General features: G+C 39.7%; 1 protein-coding gene across 1 annotated transcript in view; it reads right to left on the reverse strand.

The window, feature by feature from the left end:
• The window catches only part of tmem164 (transmembrane protein 164), a 23,775-nt gene extending 10,208 nt beyond the window's left edge, over positions 1-13,567 (reverse strand). Inside the window, exons 1-2 of the mRNA XM_082550080.1 lie at positions 12,715-13,567; positions 1,382-1,431 (exon numbers count right to left, since the gene is read on the reverse strand). Of these exons, the coding sequence (XP_082406206.1) occupies positions 1,382-1,431; positions 12,715-13,152 (488 nt within the window). The 5' untranslated portion in view covers positions 13,153-13,567. The remainder of the gene's footprint in view (positions 1-1,381; positions 1,432-12,714) is intronic.
• Positions 13,568-13,872: the final 305 nt, after the last annotated feature.

Here is a 13,872-nt window from a genome sequence, read left to right on the forward strand (position 1 = left end):
ATGCCGCTTCAAATAAGTCCGGCTGTCACTCTTCTGAAAAGCGGTTCATTCAAATTCAAAATTTACAAAGCGTAACGAGCATTAGCGACCTTATATTTTTCCATCACTGTAATTAATTGCATGTCATAGGCCAAGACCTGAACCTCTGATACTGTTGTAGCGTAAACTTCTACTTTATGTAGTAACTATTTAATATGACGCTGCTCCTGCTAATTTTACAATTTTTATTTGGCAAGTACAGTCCAGTGGTTGTTGAACTGCCTTCATACATAAAAGGGATAAAGATGTAATCTTAAACATAGATTTACCATTTGCTACTGCAGGAGAATCTGAGCTTTACAAGCAAACGTTTCCAGCAGCTACTACTTCACATTACAGAAAGGTACAGTGACTGTTATTGTGAAGCAGTCACAGGAAATGTAGCACATCAAAAATGTCAAATATTAAAATAATAAAAAAGGATCTATTTTAAACTTGTTATGTGCTGTGCTCATTGCAGGTAGAAGACCAAACCCTCTTTGGTGGGCAGCAGGATTAGTTGGGGCATTCTACACGGCAGTCACTTTGAAACTGTAAATGTGGTGAAATAAACTTGAGGTTTGCATGTTTCAGTTAGTGGGCCTGGTTCCACACCACCATCACAGAGTAAAATGCCATGTTTACACAAACAAATGACAAGCGCCTCGAACAAAAGGCCATGACTCTATTTCTTACATAAATGAGACAAATTAAAATATGTTGTTACGACAACAAATGAACTAGCCGACTATGTGAATGAACATCTTGACCTGGTGGATAAATAATGTTGGCAGTTCAGTAATTCTTCAAACGATTGGATATTTATTGGGGCATGTTTCACATTTCTATCCCATGTAAGAACCAGCTTTTTGTGGTTTCATAAAGTTGCTATGACTCTGTACACTGTGTTCACTGTGAGGCTCCCGTGGGCTACTGGAACAGAAAGTGACCCTGCTTGTATTTATTTCTGAGTAAATCCCACATCGTGTTCCCACCGGCAAAACCAGAGTCATTTCTGCTGAATAATTAACTGCTCAGACCGGATGAGTTGTTGAAGAGGAGACTATAAACCCAAATACATTACTATACAACTGCTTACTATGGGGGAAACCAATAAGTAATTACAATCAACGTCAACCACAATTTGGATTATATGAAAACAAAAACCATGAGCTTTGTCTGCCCAGTCATTAGACGTTACATTCAGCAGGACAAGCGGCTCATATGGCAGTCGTGGCCTTTCTACAGTCTGCACTAAAAAACTCTATATTTTGCCAATTCAGACCTTTAAAGTTTAACTTAAATGTAGACGACAAGTTGAAAACACTAAACAGGAAGAACCCAGGAGTGCACGTACGCTCACCTGAACACAACCATAGCTGTCTTACATGGCGGGCAGGCCAGCAGGAAGATCTGTTGAGGAAAGCAGAGAGAAATGAGCAACGACATTATTGCATTAAGCTCATACGGTTGTTATGGAACAGCTCGAAGGCTTTTAAGAGCTTTCAGCTCCGAGTTCTGCAAGAGAAAATGAACTGCTTTAACAAGTTTGTGCTAACACAAGAGCAGAAGCATTGAACAGAACATCCCAAAGGCAACTGTGAGGTCTCCTTAGTCCAAATTAAGAAAAAAAAAAAAATACATAGAAGAGGTTCAGACAAGAGGATAGGCCCACAATTAGGATGGAATTTGAGGCATTAGAGCTGCTGGGTGTTGGCACTAATGAGCTGATTTCATGCTAAACAATCTCAGTTCACAGCTCACTACTTGGAAGTCAGCTTTCACAAGAAAAGGGAGGCAGCATTTGAAAACAAAGGTGAAGTGACTTCCTGATATGTTTCCATTGCCAAAAATGATTTCTACCAACAATCTGACTTTATTCTTGTAAAGGAGAGTGGATCAAAAGACAGCCTGCAATCTGTGCATGGTGATTGGGCTACTGGGCCCCGAGAATAGTTCAAACAGGAATTTGTTCAAAACACCATCTGACACACGAAAACTTAGTTTGCCTGAAGGCTGGAAACAGAATTACAGAAAAGAAACTGACCCGAGATTCATTCTCCAAACACACAGTTGATATATTTGGTTTGTTTTTTGTTTTAAATGCGTCTCCGGGATTGATCTGTGGCGTGCCTATCAACTTTATTAATCTGCAGCGTGTGTGGGACTATTAAAAAACACTCAGACTTTCATAGTTATATTTACATCTTCAGTCTTTTCTACATATTTCCCCCTCATTCTAACACGTGAGTCATGTTTCGCGTTTTAAAACACCACAATAAAGTCACGAGAAGGAAACAATGCGTGAAAATGTTTTGCCGTGGATAAAACGTGCTTGCCAAAGCTGACAGTTTGTTGGTTCCTGCAGATGTCATTACTGTCAGCCTCCATTGTAAACAGGGGTTGGCAATACGTTGCTGGCAGTTAAACGTTGTCACTTTGATAATTTGTCTCATGTCTGAGCTATCAAAGCAATTAGACAACGTTCTGCAACTTGGAGCCCTCAAGTCTCTCATTTTAAATGAATAAGAAGTCGTTATAAAATAAACATGCCATAGAGTTGCGAGCTATTATCAAATAAATGTTGCATATAATTGGTTGTACAGACTATGTAAGGTTTCTTTAGCTCATTTCAGTCTCATATGAACACTTCTGTGTCAATCAGTTTTGATATTGTGTGACGATTTAATATTTTGCCTGAACGTGGCAGTGATGCCGTCATTTTCTCCATCACCTTTCAGCCAATCACCAGTTTATGGCACCTGTTAATCGCTAGTGTAACGCTACCCTTTTGGCATTAGTGTCACTTTACCCTCTGATCCTTTACTTATTTGTAACGGCTTGACCTTGTTCACTTTTTGCATCACAGAATCAGATAAGATAAGATAAGATAAGATAGAACTTTATTAATCCCTCGGGTGGGTTCCTCTGGGAAATTCGATTTCCAAAAAAGCACAGCACCGACAGAAGTTACAGAGTTATACACACACACATATATATAAATACAGAGACAATATAAATAAAATATACGAAGGGGATAAATAGAATAAATAGGAATAAAAATAAATCAGAGGAATCAGAGGAGAACATTAAATTTGCCTTTCTTATGTTTGTCACTCCTTGCTTGACTGTTAGCCAGAGCCTTAGGGCAGCCTTCACTGCAAAATATTGTTTTATTTGAACATTAATGCCGTGAAGGATAGAAGTATATAATTCACAACATTCGCTGAAGTATTTTTCTTATAACGACAACTTCCACAGTTTTGCAGTACGAGCCAACTAAGAAAAAAAAAAAAACTGACAGTCAACATTCAGCAAATAACATTAACATAATATCATAAAATGTCAAATGTTATAAAGGGTTGTATTTGCACACATTTTTAAGAGAAGTAAGTGGATGCTTTTCTGTATGTGGCAGCAGTAAAGGTCTTGGCTCCAGCGGTGCCATTAGCTCTACTTTAACAGCACACAAGAGAATAGACTCAGAAATGGATTTCATGCAAATTACTGAGCAAGAAGATTTAGCCCATAAACACTTCTGATTGTTGACTTTATGCAAGCAAAAAGAAAGAGAAATTCATGTGGTCATGCCGGCACTCCAACCTTGGACGGACACTGATATTCCTCAATCAAAATAAGTTGAGTTCATTTGAAATTATGCTAAGGTTGGGTCTGATCCAAGAAGTATTCAGGGAAAGACGTTCTGTGTTAATTCAATTCAAAATCCCACTTAAGCCTATAACTAGGATTGATCTCTGGGTGGGACACTGGCCCAAGAAGTCATGATCCTATTTATAGGTGAGAAAGACTACTTAAGTGTAATCCAGTGACTGCTGTATATTTTCAAAGAAGTCCTGGATTAAAAAACAAAGAAAGGAAAAAAAAAAAAGGTATAAAATCTGCTGTGATGCAAGTACAAAAATATGCAAATCAGGTATGCACAGTAAAAATTAGGTGTCAGTTAATGCCAGATCTGACGTTCATTTTTTCACTGAACAAACTAAAAGGTACAGAAATGAATCATATTTGCGCTCTCTGAGAAAGGCCATCAATTAATAAGTAGGTACTAGATATTTTTATTTCCTGGTTCAGGAAACGCAGTTCTCTCCCGTGCGTCGTCACTGGCATGTTCTTCGATGCTCATTGAGTTAATTGGCATTGACAGGAAATGACTTCCTGATTGCTGTGAACATTGACAGAGTTGTGACCATGAACCTTCCAGGAGGCGAGCTCAGTGACAAAAGACAGACTGGTATGCAGTGTGAATTTCGCTCTGCCGCTGAAAGCAAACAAACTGGGCTGGTTAACTATTTAGCGTGCTGACGGAATTGTGTGAAGCAAGTTTTTCATAATTAATATGAGAGCCTGTTTTGTTACCTGAGCTGTAGGATGGATTAACAAGGCTGGAACTGGGCCCACTCCTCACATACACTGAAGCTAAAGCTGGTGAAGCTAATCTGTAATAAGTCCAGTTTGTTCTTTGTGGTCTATTACACAGTTTACAGCTGTAGGATTTCTCTGCAGGAAACACATCACACAGTGCGTCATGTGCTCAAAAAGCAACGCATTGCGAGTGGGTGTTTTTGTAGTCGTCAACCACACTAAAACATGCAAACCTCAACCACACAAGTGCATCAAAATGCTCCCATATCATAGAACCCTTGTAATTTTCAAACCCATGTAATTCTGTTAGAAATAAAAATACCAGCATGTCAGATTTCACTCTAAAATGGGTTCATTCATCATATAGTGAATTTCAGGGTGTGCAAGAAACAAAGAATTGCTAAAAGAGTCATTTTGACACCCATAGAAATCAATGAAAAATGCTCATGGCATCCTTGGTTGCCTAGCAACAGGTTGTTTGTTTAAACATATTTTGATATCAAGGCCCTAACGTTAGCCAGAACTAGCTAGATGAAGCAATTGATAGGATTAACATACAACGAACTATAGGTAACTCCATATTTGATATTTTATATTTAAGTGGATGAGCGGAGAACCAGGCATGTTGCTGTTGGCTGTGCAGAGCAGCGGTGCACCCATGGCTAAACGGAGCAGAGTGTCCACAATGTGGAGAACTAATATGAGGAAATAAATATGACTATGTAAATAAATGCCAGGGAAAGGGTCTAGACTGCAAAGAAAGCTCAGAGCACCAATAATACCCCCCCCCCCCCCCCCCCCCCGGCCAACAACAACAACAAAAACAACAGTTAATAGAATTATCTCCACTTGTATAATCACAGTAATGAGTCAAACCAGCCTTGATGCTCTTGTTGTACTAATAAAGACACTGTTAAGTCTAACTGCTGCTTCTCCCTATTAATTTTACAGCTGAAACACAATTTTATCTCAAGGTACAGCTTGCTGGAACATTGTGCCCCAAATATTGTCAGGTTCCTGTTGCCCTTCTACTAGCAGTGGAGAAGGAAAAGACCAGAAATAAATATAACAATAATTAAGTAGTGTTGACTCGAAGCATTTTCTGGAATTACAGGGAGTAAAAGGGAAAGCAGTCATTCAACAAGACAAAATAAATAAAAAATTTGAGAACATGACCTTGCAGACAAATATAGTTCAGCATGGGCGAATATGATGGGGACATTTAAACTACCTTCACAGTGTGTACCAACTTGTGTCAAGGTAAGGGTACAGCTGAAAGTTGTTTGCATAGAAAGATAAAGGAGTTATTTATAGATTAAAATACATCATTGCTAATAAGTCAGACTTCCTTTTATAACGAGTGCAACCATAGAGTGACATGCCGCAGTGTTTCGAGTGCGATGCACATGAGTAAACATACTGTGATGCTCAGGGTTATTGCGACAGCTGCTACATTAAATGTGGCTATACCTAACGATGAGGCCGATGATCTGTTATAATGGTGCTGATTATTTTTGCCATACACAGACTGTTAATACTGCGATACATCCATTTATCGGCAGCCTACGCGCATCCATTCAAAGCTGCTGCAGAAATGCAAGATACCTGCTTTGCAGACAGATGACTTGACGTTTCCTGCAGCCGACGGCAACATTTATCACGTGCCCACGTGATATCTGTTAGCTGCGAGTTCAGCTGTGCCTGGCGAGATCTACAAGGGAAGAAAGTTCACTTGATAAAAGAAGGTCGTGTGTCTTTAACTTGTGGGAAAAAAAAGAAGAAAAAGAAAAAGGGAGAATCCAGTGGCAGGCGATGCCTCATTTGGACAGCGTATAAACGTTACACTGTATGGATGTAAATACCTTTAACCTTTATCCCTGAACACTCATGATGACAAGCAAAGAGCTCAGACAGAATCCAAGGCTCTACGCCAGGGGTGTCAAACATAAGGCCCAGGGGCCAGAACTGGCCTGCCAAGACTCCAATCTGGCCCACTAGAAAATGTGAAAGAGGGATTTTAGACTAACTGTATTTTTTAAATAGGATTTTTTTCCTACAGCTTTTCCTACTGATAAAGACCTGCATGGCCATTTATAGTGCACTGAAGTAACAAATAAACATTTAAATAACATAATGACTATTTAGTACATAATTTTCCATTTTCAGAGCGAATCCACTGTCTGTGAATTAAGAAAAACTTGGATACCAACATTTTTGGTCATTTTACACAGCTTAGAGCTACAGCTCAGAAATGCTGACAGATTTCTTTCATTTACAGCAGAATTTCTGTCATGTAGAAAACCAGACTTGTTATTAAAACTGCACTTTTTTATATGAAGATATTTGTGGGACTTGCTGTGTAAACACTTTCACTCTAAATGTTTCACTGGTTTGATCCACTTAAGGTGATAGTGGGCTGCAGGTGGCTCACGTACAAACATATTTATGAGGGAGAGCCAATGAAAAAACTTCTTTATGTCGATAAAAACAGAATGGCTTGTTTCAGTTTCAGACAGCAGAGGGACCGCACCAGAGTTCAACACAGAATCTATGTAGAACATACAACGTAACCTACATAAGCGGTTACAAGCATAAATGTCAGTGCTGGCATTTGGTAGTTAATGCCAGCACTGACACTACCTGTCAGTGCTGGCATTATACGTGATGGAAACAAACAAAAATAAATGCTGGGACTTTTCTCCTTCTGGGTTCATGGTGTTTTTCATTCCCCATTGAAGTGTAAATCAGTAAGGTCGGACTGATGAACAGTTTGCACAGAGGTCCATCATAAGCAGAACACAGAACTATGAACCTGGAAATTTGTATAATAGGTCTTTTAATAGCTGTTATGTTCAAGCTCTTTGTTCTTTATCTTTGTGCAAGCTAGTTCTGAAATCTAGAAATCTATAAAACGGCAGGGGAAGTTCGTACTGTCTTCGTATTAGCACCAATCGCAAGCCATAGAAGAAGCATAAAGTGCGTGCCCCTCCATATATCGATTTCTCCAACTTGATATACCCATTATGTGATTTAGTTGTTTATGGAACCACACCCATTTCCGCTGGCCTCAAACGGAAATACACGATAATAAACTGATCAGTCGGGAGACCCTCAGCGTGCCACGATGACTACTGCGGTACTATGTGGTGGAAAACGTACGAAAAACCCGTGCTGCTGGATGTGAAGCACTCAGTCATCACACACTAAACTCCATCCCCTGTGGGGCTTTCTCACCTTGATATTTGCTCATACTTGCTGCTCTGTAAAAGCTCCTACTGACACCGCCTCTATTCCTCCACCTACAGATACTATCAGAGGGGTAGTTTTAGATTGGGTCCGGAGTTATTTAAGTGACAGAAAGCAGTTTGTGAAAATAAATGGTGGTTGCTCCTTATGTATGGACATTGCTTGTGGTGTACCCCAAGGGTCAGTTTTGGGTCCAAAATTCTTCAACTTGTACATTAACGACATCTGTAAAGTGTCCAAAGTATTAAAAATGGTTCTCTTTGCTGACGATACAAACATTTTTTGCTCTGGTGATGATCTGCAGAATTTATTGGAGGATATGACTAATGAAATAAGTAAAGTGAAGTTCTGGCTTGATAAAAACAAATTATCATTAAATTTGAATAAATCTAAACTTATGTTATTTGGAAATAGTAGTTTAAATACAAATGCAAAGATTCAAATAAATGGTGTTGATATTGAAAGAGTCAGTGAAAATAAATTTCTGGGGGTAATAATAGATGAAAAACTTAACTGGAGAGCTCACGTAAGATATATTCATTCCAAAGTATCACGAAGCATTGCAGTACTAAACAAGGCAAAACAGGTATTCGACAGAACATCACTTCATATTCTCTACTGTTCACTGGTTTCACCATACTTAAGCTATTGTGCAGAGGTCTGGGGCAATAACTATAAAACCACATTACATTCACTTTTTACTCTTCAAAAGAAAGCAATTCGAATCATCCACAATGCAGGTTATAGGGAACATACAAACTCACTATTTTTGCAGTCTGAAATATTGAAAATTGACGATATAGTGAAATTCCAAACAGCACAAATTCTATTCAAAGCAAAAAATAAAGAACTGCCAGGTAATATTCAGAGTATGTTTTTTTTGAAAGAAGGAAGTTATAATTTAAGGGGTTTTTGTAACTTCAAAACAATGAAGGTACGTACTACAAGAAAAGGCTTTTGTGTTTCTGTTCAAGGAGTGAAACTAATTCCATATTCAGTTTGTTCCATAAAGCAATGTCCAAACATAAAACTGTTCAAAAAGAGTTATAAAAATATGATCTTCTCGATCTATAAAGAAAAGGAAAATATTTAAATTAAGTGAATGTCTCTATTTAAAAACAAACAAACAAAAAATTCATGATGTGATATTATAGTATATAGTATATCAGAAATCTGTTCACTATTTTTATTACAAATTATATCAGTAAGGAAGCTGACTAAATATTCACTGATAATTTATGGGACAGGGGTGGGATTAAATAAGTGTATACTTCTTCCCACTCCCTTTCAACATGTAAATTAATCAGAATGTTTTTTTGTATGTAATTTGTATAGTATATTTTTTTTCTCTCATTTCTTTTCTAAATGTACTTGTATATTGTTCACATGTTGAAATAAATTACCAATCAAATACTATGACTGTGCCAACAAGCACCACATTTTCCCAAAGTCGCATTGCTTTGTGCTCGGAGAAGGAAAATATCAAACTCACTAGCACACCAAATTTGTGTTTTCAAGAATAATGCCAGTCCTCTTCAAAATGTGGATTTGGTTAACAGTCATGAAAACCAGCTGCTGCATAACAACACTGAAAGGCACGCAAACTGACGCAGTGTAGCAACGAGAGGGTATTTTCTTTTCAACAGCACAGAGGTGGTGTTCGTTCCTCATTGAGTGTACTTAAGAGTGAACTGAAACTCACTATTGTTTCCAGATGCACAGCTTTAACAAGCTCAAATGAGACAGGAAATAAATGGGTGCTTGGAGAGCTCTGCATCCCTCTTTAGATGTTTTTATCTGAGGTTTCCATCAGGCCTGAAAGGGATTAAAACCACACCCATACGCTAGAGATGCAACATGAGGAAAGTGTGATCACGATAGGAGCTCATGCATGCATGAAACAAAACAAAGAACAATTAATAAGCCACGATTTCTTTAGAAGAATGTTCAACAAAGACAGCCGAGCCCACAGGCACTACCTTTAATAAAGCAAGAATGCAGGAATGCATGACGCCTTCTCTTTTCCAGCTTTTTTTCTCCCCACATGAGATTCAAGCTCCAGCAAGCACGTGCTACAAATAATCAGTTGGTGCCAGTGTCAACACCCCCTCACCCACCCCTCCTCTGGATGGGAGAAAAAAAAAATCTATACGCAGATGATTTTCACAAGTTGTGAAAGCTGTACAACTTCCTTTTAAAACCCATTTCCTCATTTGATCACGCCCCTTTTAACACCAACAACACATACACTGCTGTCCAACTCGCCCTTACATCAAGGACATTTTACTACAGTCAGTCAATTTTTCATCACAGCCAGCAATTCTTCAGTGTCCGCTGGTTGTCATGCTACCTCCCTGAAACCTGAAAAATCCATCATCATTGAGCACATCAGCTTTGCTCTACTCTTCAATTTTCATGATGACTTGTCACATGGCAGTCATGCACCATGAAGATCAAGCAGTCTGCATGTGTAAACAAGCAGGTACTGCATATTTTGACTCATGATGGGGCGGCTGTAGCTCAGGTGGTAGAGCAGGTCATCTACTGATCGGAAGGTTGGTGGTTGATTCCTGGCTTCCCCTAGTCTGCATGCCAAATATCCTTGGGATATAGGGCTGCCACAAACGATTATTTTGATAGTCGACTAGTCACGATTATTTTTGCGATTAGTCGACTAATCAGATCATCATCCATTGGACGTAAAACTACAGCTTATTGCACCAGCAGCATCTGCTCTTATATAACTATCATTAGCTTACAGCTTTAAGTGTTTAAGGTCTGTGCTAACTAAAAATAAAGACAAGATGATAGTTTATTAAATTTTAATGAAATTTGCAGATTGTTTCGGTGAAGTTTAATAAACTCCTTGCTATCTAAAATATACCCCAGAATATGCTCCAGAATATACCCCAGGACACTGGGGTATATTCTGGAGCATCTCACACTTCTGATAATCAGTTGTCTGCTTGAGTTTATTCAGCTGTGTAAAAACTATAACTTTAATCTCAGACAAACTGATTTACTCAGGAACAAATAAAATACTAAAAAAAAAAGCCAAACAATAACATTTTAAGTTATCTAAGTGACTCATATATATTTAACCTGAGTAGCGAAAGACGGCGGTGGGTTTGAAAACGATTTGCGGGGAGTCCGGTGTTCTCGCGGCGCTAGTGACCTAGCCCCCGGCTCGCTAACGAGCTAGTGGGTAACAGATGTCTCCGAAAACGTCGGAGCGCTTTTGAAAATATGTGGTGTCCTGATAAACTGAGCAGATATTTGAGTTTACATAGCTACATTCTCGCCTGAAAATATGTTAAACGTTTATTTTGTGACCCAGAAAGAATAATAAGAGTAACATTAAAACTAACTAGCTGCCGCCATTGTTGGAAACTGCGCTGGGCCGCGCTATGAATTCTGGGACACAGCTGCTTCTTCTTCTTCTTCGGGGTTTAACGGCAGCTGGCATCCTTGTATATGCAATGCTGCCATCTTCTGTTTCAGTCCGTTATTACACTCTTAAATCCTGCCACTTATTCCTGCGTCTTTTGTGCTCTTACAAAGCTTCAAACGACGCTTCGACTATTAAATCAGTCGTCGACGATTTTGATAGTCGACGTAATCGTGACTAGTCGACAAATCGTGGCAGCCCTATTGGGATATTGATATTGCATTAAAGTTGTCTATTGAAGATGTTCATTTGAGGATCCTTCCATTATGTTAACTTTTATTACAAGTACGGTCAGAAGGATTTCATACACATTGCATATTTGTGCTTATTTCGAGTTGATGTTCGGTTCATTAAGGGTCTTAAGCGTCACTGGCGTGACTGTCCAGGTGATACATGCTGAGGGAAACTAGAACATAGAAGGATGATTGCATGCATGCTTACAATACATATAACACATATAATCTAGGAATGTGTCAGGCCTGAGGCCTTAACTCATTTGGTGTCTCACTATATTTTACTCTACTTGGCAACAGATGACCACAGTCAATAATTAGCCCCAGAGACCCTGAGGGCTTGAAGTTTATTACCTTGTATGGAAGGTGTTATAGAAAAGAGAAGTTCTATGTCTGTTTGTAGCCATTAAAGATGTACAAGATGTACCATTAACTGTGACTAATGTCTGGAACCTATTTTTCTGGGCCCTCCATGGTTTGTCTCACTGCTCTACATTGATCGATTTCGCGACAATACTAACCCCAAATTGCTCTCCGGTGTATCCATCGGAGTATGAATGTGTGTGAATGTTAGCTATAAAGCACTTAGAAAAATGTGCTTGTGCGAATGGGTGAATGCACAAGTTGAGTAAAGCGCTTTGAGTGTTCAGATGAGTAGAAAAGCGCTACATAAGAACCAGTCCATTTACCATGATCTAAGTGTTATTTAACACATAAAAGCAAAGACACAGCTCCCTAATGCTGATTAAAGAGTTTGACATCGACCTCAGGCTGGAATTGACCTCACCGGCTTACAGGCTGTTGATACAACAGCTTCATAAAATAATATTTGGAGACAAAGAGGGGGACAGCTCTGGTTTCACAGCCAAGGAATGAACTTGAGATGTCTTCTTTCGTGGCAGCACTGGACCAACTCCCTAACACACGGAACAATGATGTCCAAACAAGGCTCAAACTTGTACTTTCTTACCGAATTTCCTGTGGTTTTTAGAATCAATTTGCTTCTATTACTTTATTAAAAAGCTTTAAATGTGCTACATATATTAGTTTATAATTTCTTCCCCTGTTCTAAGCCTCGCATGGCTCAATAAAAAGCATGCTCATGTATCTCAAGGCGCCATAAAGCCATTAAGAGACAGTGATTGCAAAATATCGATCAGGGTGCTCCACCAGAGCTGGAGATGGGTGAGATCAGGTCAACAACCAGTTAATGAAAACAAGGGCTTCGAAGTCCAGCCAGCACACTAAAATTTATACCCCATCAACCCATCAGCTTTGAGAGGACAGCTCGGAAGAGAAGATGACATCTTCTAATAAATCCCCACTAGTCATACTCGTAATCCTAAAGGGCACACATCAGCTCTTTCCCTCCAGTGTCATGCTTACCTGCACCATGGTGACGACATGGCAAGGATTCAGCAGATATATCAAAGTCTTGGTTGCAAACTTGAAGCCAACCTCCACTCCGAAAGTCATGCACAGGGTAACCAGCAACAGGTTCTTGCCCAGACTATCCTCCTTTGCCCTTATGCAGTCTTTCCCGGCTACTCTGAGCTCTTTGGAGATGTTTATTTTCTTCAGTGCCACCAGAATCTCCACCAAGGAGATGAGGACGATGACCAGACTCTCGCTGATGCGCTGCTGTGGAGCGAGGAAGGCAGCACACTCGGGGCCCCCGTTGCCCTCAAACTTGGGGTCCACCCCGCCGTAGATCCAGTCCAGCAGGCTGTATATGTTATATCTGGACATATTCCTCTTCTCGTGTTGGAAAAGATACGAACAGGATGGAATAAAAGACGCCACACCGACCTCTTGGCGAAACATGAACTGCAAGATTTGCCTTTCGCAGCTCGCCTCGTGGTCGACAGATAGACATGTATAGACTGCCGCCCCGGTTCGTCTGAGCTAGCTAAACTACCTCATCCACAAACGGAGGAGGAACTTCAGCTAGCGACAACAGACAGCCGTAGTCAAGATTACCAGTGGATGCTGCCGGTGGTGGTGGTGGTGTTAGAGGGTGCTGCCAAGCCTCTCTTCTTTCACGTTCCTCACACACTTCGCTCGCTAGCATGGACAGTTAAACTGTAGTCGGCATCATACAAAGCAAGCCAGTGCGCTGGCTATCAGCTCTCAGACACATCAAGCTGGAGAGCTGGTATAGTTAGCATGTGTTAGCAACAGCGCCGACAGCCGTTAGGTAGCTAGCTCATCTACCGAGCCTTACTGAAACGAACAGGTATACATTATAGATTTGACCCCGAGTTTTGCCTTACAGGCTCATCACAATGCTAAAGGAAGATAAGATAAGATAAGATAAGATAAGATAAGATAACCTTTATTAGTCTCACACGTGGGAAATTTGTTTTGTCACAGCAGGAAGTGGACAGTGCAAAAGTTATGACGCAAAAATTAGAATACAATAAGAATAAATACAGTACACAGCTGTACAGAAGGAAGCCGAAATATAAATCTTACATCCAAAATGAAAAAAAGAATGCAGTTTTCCTCTTATGTGAATTTCCAAATTAATCGATACCATGTTCA

Source organism: Aulonocara stuartgranti (assembly GCF_965226115.1).
Source record: "Aulonocara stuartgranti genome assembly, chromosome: 10".
Lineage (NCBI taxonomy): Eukaryota > Metazoa > Chordata > Actinopteri > Cichliformes > Cichlidae > Aulonocara > Aulonocara stuartgranti.